Source organism: Dromaius novaehollandiae, unplaced genomic scaffold (assembly GCF_036370855.1).
Source record: "Dromaius novaehollandiae isolate bDroNov1 unplaced genomic scaffold, bDroNov1.hap1 HAP1_SCAFFOLD_80, whole genome shotgun sequence".
Lineage (NCBI taxonomy): Eukaryota > Metazoa > Chordata > Aves > Casuariiformes > Dromaiidae > Dromaius > Dromaius novaehollandiae.
The window spans coordinates 1-17141 of NW_026991339.1; the positions used below are offsets into that span (position 1 = coordinate 1).

Sequence of the window (17141 nt, forward strand, 5' to 3'; positions counted from 1 at the left end):
AGAGAAAAAGAAACTGAAATAAAGATGAATGCACTGGAAAACAGAACAAGCTCAGTCTGTGTAGCTAGAAATAATGTTTGGGGCCTGACAGGCTGGAAACAATGCAACCCAAGGCTTTAGAAGCAGAAGAAATACCATGCACACCAGAAGGAATAGCCATAAAATTTTAGAAAGCTGCATATGCTGTTTTAAAAAGAAAAACAAACAAACAAAAATCCCAAAACTCCCCAGCTTATAAATCAATGATTCAAGCACTGAATACATATGAAGGATAAGACACTTGTTCACTGACTTCTAAGGACAGAACTGATTGATACAGCTACACTTACCTGGACAGTCTGCTGTCTCTTTGAAGGCTCTTTTCTTACAGCAGCCTCGGCACATGTTAAACACGCATTTATTGCCCTAGCGGTATGGGGGGAGGAGGAGGTGGAAGGGGAAGAGATGCTCGTATCAGTTAGTTTAGTGAAAATACACATATACCTTTTGTATAATAAGCATCACCTATCCAGCTGTGCACAGTCAGACCATTTGAAGAAGGCTGGAGCCATACATTAGGCAGTCACACCTCACTGTAATGAAGACTAGAGCATTCATGTCATATTAAAAAATAAAAATATACACACATATATATATATATATATAAAAATTAAAAAAAAACCACCTCTAGCTAGCAAATGTTTGTGCATAGGGGAATCAGAAAAAAAAAAAAAAAAAAAAACCACTACCACCTGCAGCATCACTAAGCTGTTGGGCAGCCTGTATTACATAACACAGAGGCAAATGCTGAGCGCCCTTCAGAACAAGATCTATGATATTGTTAGAGTTGAAATTGCAGTGTTTGAAACAAGGCATCTGACACATGTTTAGCACCATCTGCAGCTACAGCAAAAATAAATATTGTACTACAGAAATTACTTCCATAACTGCATCAATATGCCTGACTATAGATATAGACATAGAGAGATATATTAAAATAGAAGGTACGCCCCTTCCTCAGGGGAGGGCAGAGTGTGCTTAGTGTGCTCCTTCAGGAAAACAAGGTCTCTGATTAAAAAAGTACTGAAATACAACAAAAAACGCTTGTACTTAGGGAGTCCTTCGTTTAATTTCCCCCCCCCCAGCCATTCCATGATTTAAAAAAAACAAAAAACAAACAAAAAAAAAACCCCAACGCTCAGCTGTCATACCTTTTCTTTTTTCTCTCTCTCTATTTTTTTTTTTTTTTAAATTCCCCAGGTATTTTGGACTTTACTGTAACCTACATCTTCATTTGCACACATTGTAACTCATTACAGTAATTCAGTTCTCTGTGAGTAAGGCTCCCACCACCCCCCCCCCAAAAAACCTCCCCAAGTGCCAGCACACGCACATGCACATGCACGCACACAGCTGGGCATGTGTCAATGGTGACACCGTCCCTGCCAGTTCTGCCTGGGAGTAGCGTGTTCTGGAACAGCAATAATAAAAACAAATTCAGCTGGTTAAACACTCCCCAGATGTGCTACTTCAGGGATCTAATGCCCAGATTAAATAAGAACAATGGCAGGAGAGTACCAGAATGCATAGGCAGTATTTTCCAGCTTCACCTCCTTAATGTAAGTCAGGCTGCATGGACAGAACTTCAGGTATGTGTCTAGCCTAAAGACTACTGACAACAAAGTACTGAAATATAAACTTACTTGCTTTCTGCTGGAGAGGGGCAGAGGCTAATGAGGATGGTCTTTGAACTGCAAGGCATTTGGGCAATTTTTTTTTTTTATTTTTTTAAAGCCAGGGGTTAGGGGAAGGGTTCCAGTCTTAACACACCGAGGGTTGCTACACTGCTAGTGCCAGTGCTGGCTGCAATGTAAGTGATGCAACGGCAAAACAAATATGAGAAGAATAATCCTGCCCTGCTTCACAGAGTCATTGGTGAAGCTCCAAGATGTGCTAACACCCACCTGTAAAACAGGATGGCTTCAAAAGCAGGCCAAGAAGCTCAAGGTTTTTTCCAGTAATGGACACAGCAAGAAATCTAGTCTTTCTGTAGCTACAGCTCAAACCTGAGCAGCAGCCTGCTGCTGTTTATAAGGTGCTGCAGAAGAAAGCAATAGTATGTGCCCTCCCCTGCTCTCATGTGCTTTGCTGCACATTGCTAGTATTGCTACTGTCTCAGATATCAAAATTATTCCTTGCATCTTATACCCTGCTTATATGGTCTGTGTGCACAGGTATGTTGTTAGCAGCACTAAATACACCGTGCTCACTCAGCTCATTGACATTTCCTGGTCAAGGAAACAGCTGTATTCCATTTAAAAAAAAAAAATTATGTTTGTTAACTTCTGGGTTCCAAATGCCTATGCTATACAGAACCTGGAAAAGAGTTGGCTTGCTTAACATTTCTAATGGTGAAAGCTGGAGTTAATCTGCTAGTGGAGTTTCAAAAGCAGAGCCAAGAAGGACTAGGTGTTCATTCTTATTCTAATTAAAGGCCTACGTCACAGCTACAGACGCTGCCTGACATTCACTACAGACTATGTTGCAATGATAATTTTAAGCTTTTTTTAATCAGTGTGCCAATATCAGACCAATTCTTCAAATTCTTCATCCTTGCAGAACACCACCACCACCACTAACGCCCCCAACAGTTTTGTTTGTTTTGTTTTTCCACAGTAGCACATACAGGTGTACTTAGTGAAAGTTTGGAGATTTGTTTCCAAGAGATCCTGAGAGTTATGTCTAATTCACTCAACTGTCTTAGCAATAAATATCCTCAGCAGCAGCTGCACAAGTCAGACTGCAATTTTTTTTGAAAAAAAGGCAAATGATTGTGAAGAATCTGCTTACATGTGTGAGAGCTTTTGCACAGCACCTTCACCTCAGAGACTGTTTATAGTTTATAGCTAAGAGGCTTTTGCCTGAGAACAGACATGTTTTTTTACATATCAACAGGACTTAGTATGCATACCTTACTCGATACTGGCATCACAAATCTCAGGATTAAATAGAAATGTTTTAATGGATACTGGCATGGACTTACCTTAGGGTTTCCACACTGATCACATTTTGCATATTTGGCTGGAAAAGAGAGACCCAATTTCAGCAATAGTATTCTCAAATGCAAACAGTAAATTCACAATTTCAGAATTAGACAAAGCTTGGAGCTTTTATATCCAGAAGTGGACTTTTCTTTTAATAAAATACTGTACCTCAAAGAACAGTGCAAAGATGGTAAAGACACACTGACTTTTTAATAGCCTCTGTGCTCAGTTCAAACACAGAAAATTTTTAACCTCAAGTCAAGTCCAAAGGATGAGGTAAACTGCTTAAAATGCATATGAAATCTCAATTTCAAATGCTAGGGACTGCTACAATTTTGTTTGTAAAGCATTTTCAGCTAAAAGAGATGCTTGTAGTGGATCAGCAACCTACTTCTTTGATAACTAACTTCCTTTCCTAATGAATGCAATTTAAATCACATTTCCTACTATCAAAGTTTTCCAGTAATCTCCCTCTCTTCTGGAAAGTTTCTTCAATTGCATAAACAGGGAAAAGAAAGTAGCGGCAATTTATGTCCAAAGGTGGCATCAGCAGCATTTCCATCCATTTATGCCAATGAACAGTAAAAGAAACTTACGTTTTAAAGATGGATCAAAGCTTTTATTTGGATTTCTTAATTTCTTTTTTTGCTTATTCTTTGAAAGAAGCTCAGAGTTTCTATCTTCCTCATCTTCCAGAGCACGTTTCCCTCGCACACCTTTTTCAGTCCCACTGATTCCATTCTCTTTGCATCTTTCCTTTGGCCTGAAATGGTAAACATCATCGCAGGTTGGCAGAAAGGAACAAGTAGGTGGTTTTTTGACTCCCATTACTGTTTACGGAAATCTGGGTAAACTGTAAACCTTTCTATCATTGCTAAATTGTAAGTGAAATTGCATTTAAAAGTGAAACAGGAAAGCGCAAATATGTCTTTTCTGAGCAATTTACAGTTCACAGGCTGTTAAAAACAGACATACTATCAGTCATATCAGTTGGAAAGTCAGTGAAAGCTGGCCAGTTAAATTAGTTAGGCACCTGTTAACCTGTCGCTTCCAGGGAGAATTTAAGGATTACTCTTGACACACTCTCTTCTTCAAACCATATTTTCACTACAGAAAGAGGCTAAGCTATCTGAAAAGCTTGCCCATACAACACAAGCATCCTTTATACAACAGAATTTAGTTCCTATCTTTGCTAGCCTGGCAGTTACCAGCAGCATTCCTGTTACATATAACAATAAAGTGCTGTCAGGTAGCAGTATCTGTTGCGCATCAGGTTTTCTTTCTATGCTACAGTGGAACTCTCTTGGCTTTTACTTTCCAGAGAGAGATAAACTTGAGGAGGATCTAAAAGAGAAGATGCATAGGATGAGTAATGCCCCCATGAATATAGCAATAACCAGAAAAAAGCCAAAAAAATCCATTTATTTTTAAATGAATGTAAGCATCTAGAACAGAACTGAATGGCTCTATACTGAACAGTGCGGGAGGGAATGGCATATGTGTACTGTCCATGTTAAAATTGATAACTCACCCTGGCCTGATGTATGGCTGACAAATCCAGTGGAAGAAAGGCAGTCCTTCTTTTGGCTTTTCTCCTTCTTTCTGATTAGCTATTTCCTCCTGCAGCATAGACTTACAGTCAGTTTTCCTGGAGTTCTCAGGAAATAATACCTCAAACTCCATGAAAGCACAAAATGGAATTTAAACTAATAGTTAATGACAGTTAAATATAGGCAAAAATACTGTAATACTCTAGTAAGAGGGATGAAATGTAGCAGATTTTAGCTCCTAAGTCAGCTTTATCCCACATAAAGCTGTTTGAGTTTAAGGGAATGGCACTGCAGTAAACTAACAATATTAAGGTTGACAAGTCACAAAGTTCCAGTGAGGAGGCTAACGGACATTAACTGCATGGCAGATGTGGTAAGTTCCCACCAAGTGTGGACAGCGTTCTTCTGGGAGATAAGAGCCCATCCTGGTACCTGGCATCGTAATTTCAGCTCTCTGTTGACATCTGCAATGCCCTCTAGAGTCTTCACTTTTGCTAATTCTTCACGCAGCTGCTGGTAAACTTGAAGCCTGTGACAAATCCCAAGCACCAAGTCATATTTATTCATTATTGCTAGACAAAGGAGATTGAATAAGAGTGTCTTTACAAAAGCTTTTTGTAGATTTTTCTTGCTACATTTGCCTTTGATAGGAGTTTATCTTTTTTTTTCTCATATGTCCAGAGAAAAAGAACAGAGGCCTGCTACTCTTTTTCGAATAAATACTTGGAGTTTGGGCACACAAACAAGGTACTCTGAGATAAGCTAGCATGCAAACTTACAGTGCATCAGCTACTCCACAGTAGCTGCCAATGGCCATGCTCTTACTCCACAACGATGCAAGACAGCTTGCCTCACAACGAATGAGGCACCTCACATTTGCCACAAAGTGCATGTATGCATATGGGCAATTACCACACAGTAGATGATGTGCTAGAAGCTCACGCCCTAGCTTATCTTGTGGTAACTTGTTCATCCCCATGTCCTGTTTCCCAGATATGCAGTGAAAGGTAAAGGCCATAGCCCACATTCTCTCCAGCCAGGTCCAGGGAAGGAAATCTTGCAGCATACCAATTCTGACCAAATTCTTCCCCTGAAAAGCCATATACTTGCTAAGCAGGATAAGCCCTGAAAAAATTGTAGAGTTCTCTATAGTTACTCACGTGTGATGCCAGAGCTTGAAAAGATGAGCCCTGACATAAGACAATGGACAAGGGTACTTCTGCACTATCTCCAGATACTCCTCAGCCATCTCCCACACCAATGGGTTTCGGCCCTCAAACAAAGCCGGGTTATGAAGATTACCCTCTAGGGAATAAAAAGAAATACTCAAACTTTCATTTCAGGGTTAAAACAGAAATCAAAATCTAGGTTCTAGAGCTTGATCAGCTCTGTTGTGATTTTACCAGCTAGTCAAGGAAACATAGCCAAGTACTTTTACATAAGAATGAAGGGTCCACAAACCTCTAGACTGATCTCACGATACTGTATTTCACCATACATTCTTAACTGAGCTCAATCACTTGTATATAAATATACCTGCCAGAAAGGCATCTAATCAAAATGACACAAAGACAGATTAAAAAAAAAAAAGAGAAATTACTATTTTTCTTGACCAATGGTTAAGCATTTAACCATTAAAAAAGTCTTATGTTGTATTCACATCTGTCTAGCCTAAATTTCCAGACACTGTTTCTCACTGTACCTTTCTCTGCTAGTTTGACAAGCCTTTTGTTAACTAGTATCTTCTTAAAAATAAGATTCTACAACCTCCCAGGCATCGTTTAATTGCTTTAACTGTGCCAGAGATTGAAAGCTTTTTCTCATGTCTATTCCTAACTCTTCTTGTAACAAGCAGTGCTAATTCCTTTTCGTCCCAACCCAATATGAACCTAGAGAACAAACGGTCACAGTTTTCTTTACAGTAATATGACAGTTATAAGAACTCCTATATTATCGCTTGTCCTCCCTCAGATACTAACTCAACCCTGTAATATCAAAAAAATCCCTTATTGATTTAGTCCACCTATGGAAACTCTGCATTCTATGGCAGATCACAAAGCATCTGCAGGAATATTAACCAGTGGACACAGCTTCTGCATCAAGATCCATTCAGAAACCCATGAGAATATTCCAGGACAACAGAATTCCCATATGTCTTTGTCAACTAATTAGATTTGAGCTGTCCACTCAGTGGTACTAGAAGTCCAATACAACAATTCCCATTGAAAAGTAATTCCTGCTCCTGATGAGAAATGCCAGTACAAGAGAAGAGAGAATGGCTACTCAGCTTTCAGTCAAGGTGGTTCACCAAAGCAGTCCAACTTAAGCTTTTAATAAAGTTATATGGGACTACTAAAGACAGCAAGAAACAGTCTGCACCCTCAAGAGTAAAAGCTCATTTTTCTTTACCTGCACTCATGACACCATGCACTCCTGTCTTACGGATACATTCTTCCACATCACTGAGACACTGGATGTTTCCATTTGCAAACACAGGAATGCTCACAGCTTTTCTATACCAGTGAATAAAACAGATGCATAATACTGAGAATTAAAAAGATTGTTTGGAGTCAATCTAGACGGTCTACTGCTGCCACACACATTTGTTCTTCAGTGCCATTGCGCGCACTGCTCATAACCCACGTTGATATTGTGTTAGGAGTTATCTACTTAAACCTGTAGGCATAGAGTAAAGGAAACTAAGGGGGCACCCTTCTTTGGTACTGCTCACTTACCTGACAGCTTGAATGTGCTCCCAAGATGCCACACCAGCAAGTGGTCCCTTCTGTTCTTTAGTACGGCCATGGACAGTCAACAGCTAGAACACAAAGTTGCATTTGCTTTTATAGTATACAAACTACTGGAACAAATCCACTGATGAAAATTTCCTTTCACCCCATACACTTCGTGGATGCCACTGAATCCACAGTACTATTTCAATAACACAGCGATTTTGGTATCACAGAAAGACATCACCAGCTCACCTAGTACAGCATAGTCTTGGGCTTCTTCCAGCTTGCTGCTTCACAGTATGACAAGATTGTATCTTGGGAGAACATACAGGTTTCCTATTGCACAGCTCCTATTTGTGAGTCACTGTTGAATGTGTGATATATTGATCTGGCTTACTCCTCAGCAGAAGGCCTGAATACTGGCAGCACTGGCTCTCACTATAGGCTGTCTCCAATTTAACTTGAGTTAAATCCTATAAAACTACCTATGTTTTAACTGGTGATGGCCATCTTTGATATGAAATATTTTCTTCCATAGCCTTATTGACTTCATGCGTCCACACTGCCTCCTGCAGTACTGTGTTAGACTGGAATGGTCACCCACAGTGAAGGATGCCACATCATGCAGCGATTACAACAGGGATTCTAAAATCACAGTGCGTTCCATATTACACTGCTGACCTGCAGTCTATAACTGCAAATACACATAATCTCTCTGCACCCCATTTTTTGGTCAGTAAAACAATACAGCCTATCCATCTCCAAAAGTGCGCCAAGATCTGGTCATAAGATGGTTTACACAAAGACAGGTCTCTAATGCAACAGTACAGGAAGCAGCTGCCTCCTTACCTGGCAGCCAGCTTTCTCCAGCATCTGTGCATACTTCACTGTCTTGTCAATTTCTGGGAAAACACGGATTTTGCATGTGATGGGAACAGAGAGCTTCTCGTTAGCCAGCAAAACTGGGAAAGATTGAAAAGACAGGTAAGTGGGCTGCACAATGCTATGAAAAATGCCTAATCTCCTCAATATCCAACACTGGGTGTGGCATGGAAAAGCCTGAAAAGCTAATGCTATGCAGCTCTCTCACAGCTTAAACAATCAGCAATATCCTTTTGCAACCCTTATGGCATAGGTTAGTCAAGCTGATAGTAAATTATGAAGAACAAAATCTGCATTCTAATAAGAAGGCATCAAATACTCAGAATTTAACAGCCCTAACTTTTCCACTGCATCAACTCTTCACTTTTGAGAAACTTCCCCCTTGAATCTTAATTGTTGATCCATTTTTACTATTGTCACAGCATACTGTATTCCTTCTACTCTGCCAACAACATTAACTCACTTATCCACCTTTCCTACAAAAGCCCCTTTGCTTCTTTCCAAATTATCATCCAAGTAATCACGGCAAGCAGAGGCTTATCAGATGAGGTAGGCTGTGGACCCAATTAAGTAGTAAATGTAGGTTATGGATTAAACACCCATAGTCATTACATAGTGCACAGAATTGGAATGCTACTAAAAAGAGAGCTACCTACAGACAGCCAACTGGAAAATGCTGAGCAACAGTATGCCTGAAGTTCTGTTCTCTTCCAGAACTTAGGTGTTAATGCACAAAGACGCCTGCTTTCTTGTAATCTAAATCCCAGAACATTCTTCTATCGATAGGTACTTCCTATCACTCTTTTGAAGCAGCAAACAGGGTGTATACAGGTGCAAGCAGAAAGAAGTACTCCAATATTTTAAAGGAGGCTGGAGGAGGAGGAGGAAAAGGAAGAGGCTTTGCCCATCTTCTATAGACAACTACTGAGACAACTGTCTTAAAAACTAGGTGACCTGGGTTCTCTTCCCAGCTTGAGGCTGTTCTAATTTGCATCTTTCACTCCCAAGAAAAGTGCCCTAACAACCACATTATATGCTGGGCAGGGAAGCACAGTCTACCTTTCCAGGTTCCTGGCTGTGTTTTTGTGCACAACATCATTCAAGATTCACTGGACCACAAGGAATGCAAGCAGAAGCAAGACTCTATAACTGCCTGGTTCAGCCACTTGCTTTGAAGGGAGAAAAGCATGCTCTAGGCTCTACAAAATGATCAGAACATTGTTTTTTAAAGCAGTTCCAACTGTATTTCAACAAAAAAAATATGATACTGTTCAGAACTGTTACCCATATTCTGAGAACAACCTACATAACTCAGGAAAGAGAGGCATAACTTGCTTAGGTATGGCCAGAAAGAGGACACTGAGCTGATCAAAAAGGGCAACTGTGGCTTCAGGCAGAAGCACAACTCCTGGCACCTGAGAACTTCAGAGTGAAAAAGTAAGGCACTGTGGACTTGTGCTACTTCTAGAGCTGGAGAACCACTAAGCCATCATTAGACTGGGACTTCATCAACCCACTCTCACCTAAGCTCTGTTTCAGGTACTGAGGTCTTTCAGCAGGTCTAACATGAGTTTGTAGTGAGATACCACCAACTATTTTGAGGGTGCCATTGGAATACAAAAAGAATAAAACAAACAAACAAAAAATCCAAAATAAACCTCCTTTTAATGATGAGCTCATACCATTCCCTCTCAAAAGCAAAACTACAGGCCTCTCTAAAGACTTACTCATTCTCTGAAGAAGATCCCATTCCTCCTGCAGAAATGCTCCATAATGACCTATAATAAAAGAACGTATCATGGACTGCAAAAAGTGAGAATCTGAAGTACACGAGCTTTCATAAACATTCACATACAAAGATCCAGACAAACTCATATTCCTCACTGACAGAAACAGAGCTGCTCTGTTCTGCCCAAACTGGAAGAGTTAGATTGCTCTGTCTCTCATGCCACCCGAGATTTATAGGATAAACAATGAAGCCCCACACCCTACTTTCACTGCTACTCCCTAAGGCTGGCATGTCCTCACTGGCAGTTCGAAGTCCTATTTTCAGGGTTTTATACCTGTTTTAATTCCCTCCAGGCTAAAAACTGCTAGGACTGAAACATCTATTTTCCCTGTGCACCAGTGAGAGTCCTATTAGTCTTTAAAAGACAGTTTTAAAGAGGAACAGACGGACAATTAGGGAACAAATCTTTCCTCAATATCCTGACTGGTCCAAAATTTTCAAAGGCTAGTTTTTCCTCCCTGTGGATATCTCTTATGGATGCATTAGTATACCTAACTTTTGCTTCAGCTGCTACAGAGCACTACTTGTTAAAATGGGCGTAACTACCTTGATTTCAACAGTACTGCAGCCACCCGCACCAAGGCTGAATTTGGTCCTCTGGATGTTTTATTGCCAAAGTTCACACTTGTAACATGCCATTTCTCTGCTTATGCAGGGCTCAGATTTGCACATACCTCTCTTTGCAATCATCTGGGGGCAACCCAAATTCAGGTCTATGGCATCACAATAATCCTGAGCCAACATTGCTGCTTGGACAAACACTTCTGGATCGTTGGCACAGAACTGAGAAAGACACAGATGAGTGGAAGAATCAGACAATAGCCATTTTCAAGTACTGACAACACACCATTACTGTGACACATAAAGCAACTAATTGTTATAGAAAAGGGGCATAGTATGCACAGTTTGTATTAGCAACCGACATTTTTCAAAATAAAAAATTCTTATATAATCTATGACACCTATCAGCTAAAGAGTCACAACTTTCAAATGGCAAAGTGAAAATGCTTAGCATTCAATAGGCAAAGAAACATGCGTAGAACATTTTATATGTAATAGCCATGAACAACAGGGGACAACTCTTCAAATTTCCCGGAGAACAAACAGTTGTAGCATTTGAATAAACAAAGGTGGCACAGAAGAAAATTTACCCACAACGCCTATTGGTCTTGAGACAATTCAAACTTTGTAGATATAAATCAGCACCGTTGTCTCCAAAATGAAGGATGTTAGTGCGGAGTGTGAAATAGACACATTGGGCTGCTAGTCGATTGCTCAGTCTTAAATTTAATTAATGTTTCATTTAAAGCATAGAGAAAACATCAGTTTGTTAAGAGCAATTACAGTAATTTGAGGTTGTTTTGTTGAAGAGGACAAAGCCAGACTATTGTCCACATTTAGGCTTTCAAATAGACTTTCTAAAATTAATTATTAACAAACTATAACCATATCTTTAAGTTTAAATCATAAGGGTTTAAATTCAAACACATTTCTGAGCAGAAAGTGTTATTTCAAGCTTGCAACACTGCACTATTCACAACCAACACTGACTGAAAGCAGAAAAGTCATTTTCATTCCCTGAGAGAACTGAAATAATGAAAAGTGTCCAACCAAGCCACATCAGCGGGGATGCTTATACAGTAAACTAATCCCACATAGCAGGCTGGACGCGAATGCACCTCTGCTTAACCTATTTCCCAGAGCCTGTGACCAAAAACCAAACCTGCCCAGAAATATAAGAACACTCTCCAGGCAGTAGAAAAGAATACTGGAGATAGAAGCACCAGGATGGCAGATAACTGAGGTACTTTGGTGCCCTGTTGAAAGAGGGTGTGAATAACAGAGTTGATGGTGGCTTTACTTTCTGAACCAGAAAGAGGGATTTTCTTTGCCATCTCCTTTATTGCTCTATTGCAGCCAGACTGTATATCCAAATAAGGAATATGGAGAGGGGACGGGGACTGCTAAGCCCTGAAAAGGATGGAAGGAAGTATCTTAAAGTAGAACTCAGTAAGGATAGCTGCACTGGGTCAAGCCAAAGATTCATCTAGTTCTGTATCTTATGTCTAATAGTGGCCGACGGGAAGAAAGATAGAGCAAGCTCACAGTAAGAGACATTCCTCACATAGGCTCTTGCAGAACACATGCCTTACTGAGCTGCAGTTCTCTATTTAAAAGGCTTATGGCTGAGAATATTTAAACTTCTGGCATTTGTATTCTTCTGTGGCAACAGTAAACCATTTCCCATGGAAAAAAACAGACTATACGAAGTTGCACTGAGATAGACCAAAGGTTCACCTGCTCAGACAATGGTCAGCAGCAGATGTCTAGGGAACAGTAGGCGCAGAGAAGTCTCCAAGGACTTCCAAGCCAGACTGGTGTTTCCTGCATCTAATGGCCCTCGATAGGATTTTCTTTAATTTGCTTTCAGCATCCAGAATATGCTATGGCAATGAGTTTTGCAATGTAACTATCACTCCCTTTAGTGAAATGTGTGGTTTCTCATTCATCTTCTCTGAGCCAGTCATGCTTTTACAGACTTATTTCTCCCCTCAGTCATCTGTCTTCCAGGGTAAAGAGTCCTCATCCATTTAATTGTTCCTCATGTGGAAATTACCCCATTCCTCTGTTCATGCTGGCTGCCCTTTCCTGGATTCTCCTCCACCTTCACCTCCCCCTCCCTCCGCGGGATGGCGTGGAGGGAAGTACCCCAGCCTCTTCCAGTCTCTCACACTACTCGGGAAGCAGATGCGCCTCAAGCTCAAGACAGTGTCATGTGCTTGGTCCTGTGTTCCTCGCATTCTCTTTATGTAATTCTAATTTATGTAATTCTAATATCTAATTCTTTTTATGTAATTCTCTCTTATGGTAATAAGCGAGCACTGAGCTCATGGTTTCAGAGAACTACCCAAAAAAACTGATCCTCCCTGAATAGCATCAGGTCTGAAGCAGCTGTTGACTCAGACCAGACATTGTCCATCTCTAAAGATGAGATGCGGACGACTGAAACCCTGTTAGAAATCTAGCGCTTTGGACTCTGCGGTAAGACACCAAATCCTCCTGACTAGCCAAGGGATAAAGCGGAAAAACACACTTTGCCTTCAAGAGCTAAGCATCTTTATTGCTGCTTAGGTGAAGAAAACGAGACTTCTGTCGCTCAGTGCAACTGCTTTAGAGCCTGGGTGAGATGGACTAGCTCGACGTCAACCCCATTTAAAAAACGTCCGGATTTATTCACACGAGGGCGAGGGTGCACACGGCAGCGCCGACCGGCTTTCGCCTCGTTCCGCCGGGGCGCGCCGCAGCGGGAGCGCGGGCAGCTCCTGCCGGAGGCCGCCGCCGCCGGGGCTCGGGGCTCACCTGCACGATGAGCGGGCGGTCCTCGGGGCAGGCCTCGCCGTAGAGGTTCTCGCGGCGGTAGTTGGCGTCCCGCAGGAAGACCTGGGCGTGCAGCATCGGCGTGTAGCAGAGCTGGGCGCCGTGGCGGCGGCTCAGCAGCCGCCAGGCCAGCTCGCTCTGGTCCACCATGGGCGCCACCACGTAGTGCGCGCTCCGCAGCGTCTCCCGCCAGAAGGCCTCCCCGCGCAGCTTCGGCATCGCCCGCCCCGCCGCCCCGGGCCCGCAGCCGCCGCCCGCGGCCCGCAGGCGGACGCTGGGCCCCGGCTCGGGCACGGAGGCGGCCGGACGGTGCCACCGCCATCTCGCTCCGGCCGGCGCCGCCGCGCGCCGGCGCCGCCGGAAACCGCAGCGCTGCCGGAAGGGACCGCGCGCGGAAGAGTCCGGGCAGCCCGGGGGCGGCAGGAGCCGCGCGGGGCGCCGCGCCCCTCGGCCCGGCGCCGGCGAAGGCAGGCGAGGGCCGCGCTCCGCCGTTCTCCAGTCGCCGCGGAGGGCGCTCGGGGGACGCAACGGGCCCCTCCAGCGGCGCTGGCGAAGCGAGGCCGAGGCGCGCCCGCCGCCGCCGCCGCCGCCGCCTCCCGGCCGCGGCCACCCCCAACCTCGCCCCGGCGGAGCCGCCGCGGCTCCCGGTGCGCAGGGCGCCTCCAGAGCCGCTGCATCCCTTCGCGGCTGCCGCCGCGGCCGTTCTTTCCCCTGGGTTCCCAGGCCCTGAAAAGTATTTTTGTTTTTGCCTTTAAGCCTCTGTCCCGGACGTGAAGCGGTTATTTGAGCGTGGTGTGAGATCACACAGAGTGCGCTGGTCTCACTGGGCTAATAACGGCTCGCGTGGGGGCCGCTGCCCCGGCAGGCTGGGGCCCGGGGACTCCTGTGCAGCCGGGGAGCCCAGCCGGGGGCCTGCAGACTGGGGGTTTCTCCATCCCAGGCTCACAGAAACAGCTGCTGCCTTCCTGTGTGCAGGTTCAACCCGTAGCAAGGTTGAGCATACGTCCCGGAGACACACACACGTGCGGGACAGTGATGCGACTGGCTGCAGACGGGGCGTTGCCTTTACCAACACCAGAACTCACATATAAACGTATGGAAAGTCAAATCCCCTCTCTCCTTCAGCTGAGCAGCATTGAACTTTACTACTGAAAACACATACGCCTTCGTTCTTGACATTGGCAAGCGCACATACATTTGTGGATCCCTTTAATACCAGGGATCATCTAATATTCATGCCCAGATCCTGGACCCCCTTACCTGCTATACAGGTCTCCTATTTGACAGCTAATCCAGCTTGATGCTTGCTAGCAAATGGAGGCGTGCAGTCACGCTCTGGTCTCAAAAGCACTCACGGACCCCTTGCCTGTGCTGATATTCATGTAGGGTAGAGAGTACGATTACACAGAAACATAGTTAAGAAAGAATTTAGTAAGAAAACAGGATAGACTGCAGTGATCAGGTGCCAGGCTTGGTCAGACGAGCATACTGACCAGCAACTGCTTGCACACAACCAGCCCCTTTTACCCCATCCCTCCTCTCTAGACTCCTACCTTGTTCCTTCCCAATCCCCTTCCCCTAAACATTCCTTAGCAAGTACTGCATAGTCTCACAGCCCCCCCTCGAATATCCCAAATCCTCATGTTTGTCTTGGTCCCCACCCCACTTCTTATCCGTTACAAAGTCCAGGTTGGTCCTCTCCAAAGCTATAACTACAGTTTTGTAATGACCCATTGCTTAGTGACAGGAGACTTTTGGTCTTTTACCACTGTCTCTGTTAATCCTCGCCTATCAGGTTTGTGTCTCTGTGTGTTTTGCTTATTGCTTTCCCTGTTACTTATGACTCGCCTTCAACTGAAATGGTCCTTGGTCTGATAACCTTCATGAAGCAGATGCTGTCATATTCCATATACCCTTACATGATTCTTTCGGGCTTGGCTTTATGAAAGGGTTAGGTACCATTAGGACAGAGAGGTGGAACACAATCAGGCACCTGGCTGAACCAAAAATAGCAACCTACATGACAAAAGCATCCAATTCTCACAATCACAGAATGGTTGAGTTTAGAAGGGACATCTGGAGATCATCTAGTCCAATCCCCCCTCCTCAAACAGGGTCACCTCAAGCAGGTTGCCCAGGACCCTGTCCAGGTGGCTTTTGAATATCTCCAAGGATGGAGACTCCACAGCCTCTCTGGGCAACCTGTTCCACTGCTCAGCCACCCTCACAGTAAAACAGCTTTTTTCTTATATTGAGCTGGAACTTCCTGCGTTTCAGTTTGTGCCCGTTGCCTCTTGTCCTATTGCTGGGCAGACTGAAAACAGTCTGGCCCCCATCCTCTTTACATCCTTCCTGCAGATACTTACATGCATTGATTAGCTCCCCTCCTCAGTCTTCTCTTCTCCAGGCAGAACAGTCCCCGCTCTCTCAGCTTTTCCTCATTTGAGACATGTTCCAGTCTCTTGATTGTCTTGGAGCTACTGGAGCAAGTCCAGCAAAGAGCTACTATGTCTCTCTTCTACTGTGGAGCACAGAACTGGACCACTTTTGCAACAGTTTAGAAAGCTACTAAACAACACAGGGATGAGCATGCTGGAGGTTTTATCCTCTCATGCGTCAGTATCCTCAGGAAACTCAAAATGCTTCACTCACAACATCAGGGTAATTTCTTCAGTTTTAAGAGGATTACAAGTCTTTCTTCAAAGGGGAAAACTCATCTAACAACATTATTATATAAATAAAAGGAAAAAAAAAGTCAGCCAGAGCCTAAACAGGGTTCTATGTATAGTCCAATTGTTCAGGAAGCCTGCTACAGCCTATCCATTGACAACCTCCACAGTTTACTGTCTAATCCTACATCCAACTAAATTACCAGCACTCACAGCTGTGAGGAATTCTGCCAGCAGAGATAGCTAAGCTTCAAGTTCTTCTGATTCTTTCCCCCTATTTTCCAGATAATACCACTACCTTCAAAATGCCTAAGCCACCAGTTCCACTGTGGTAAATGTCAACCCTCTACATCCCTCCTTCGACATTCTCATTCCTCCTTAATCTGCCTCTCCAGTGTTAGTTTTTCTTTTCTTTTGATCCTGAGTTGTAGGCAAGATGTCTTATCTTTGGTTTTAGGAGAAACACCTGCTTCCTTTTCCCACTGTTCTGCCTTAAATTCCTTTGGTTTTTGCTTGACCTCTGCTTCAGGACCAGAGCCACATATCTTCTCCATTTCTGCTGTCTGTGTTTCTTGTTTAAAGTCATCACTTCTGTCAATCCATGACCCTTCTTGTATGACTTTCAGTTATTATCTTTGGCAGATGATGTGTATTTCTCTCCCCTCAGGAAGCTGACAGAACACAATGGGGAAATAATAGTTTTAATGCTGACAGCTACATGCACTATGTACTCCATGTTCTTGTTCTCCTTTTCTGGTAAGTTATATTGCAGATTTAAGGTATAAATACTTTTTACCCACAGGTCAGCGTTACACAGTAGTAACACGTATATTTATAAGCCAAAATAAGTTTGTAGGTCCAACAGGGACCTACAGGTATTTTGCAGCTTCAAGTAGGACCAGCATTGTGTACAGAAGCTTGTAAGCAGCTGGCTGAAGAGAAGGATGGCATGGGGGGTAGCAGTCAACAGAGACTTGCACTTAAGTTTCATGTGGAAGGGTAGAGCTGAAGGACTGCTTTTCCATCCTAGTCTTCTCAAAACAAGGAACTGCAGCATTTGATTTTTGTATTATGGAGTTATTGCTCTATACATGCCTATCTGACAGACTACTGAAAAA

At 43.4% G+C, this 17141-nt stretch overlaps 1 protein-coding gene across 1 annotated transcript; it reads right to left on the reverse strand.

Moving 5' to 3' along the window:
* Positions 1–279: 279 nt before the first annotated feature.
* On the reverse strand, positions 280–13683 carry DUS1L (dihydrouridine synthase 1 like). The gene is made up of 12 exons (XM_064503886.1): positions 13337–13683; positions 10651–10759; positions 9915–9965; positions 8155–8267; positions 7309–7391; positions 6983–7086; positions 5734–5878; positions 5006–5102; positions 4555–4643; positions 3620–3786; positions 3023–3060; positions 280–405 (listed from the first exon to the last, which is right to left on the reverse strand). Exons 1-12 carry the CDS (start codon positions 13571–13573, stop codon positions 295–297), a joined length of 1344 nt encoding a protein of 447 aa, XP_064359956.1. The 5' UTR covers positions 13574–13683; the 3' UTR covers positions 280–294.
* Positions 13684–17141: the final 3458 nt, after the last annotated feature.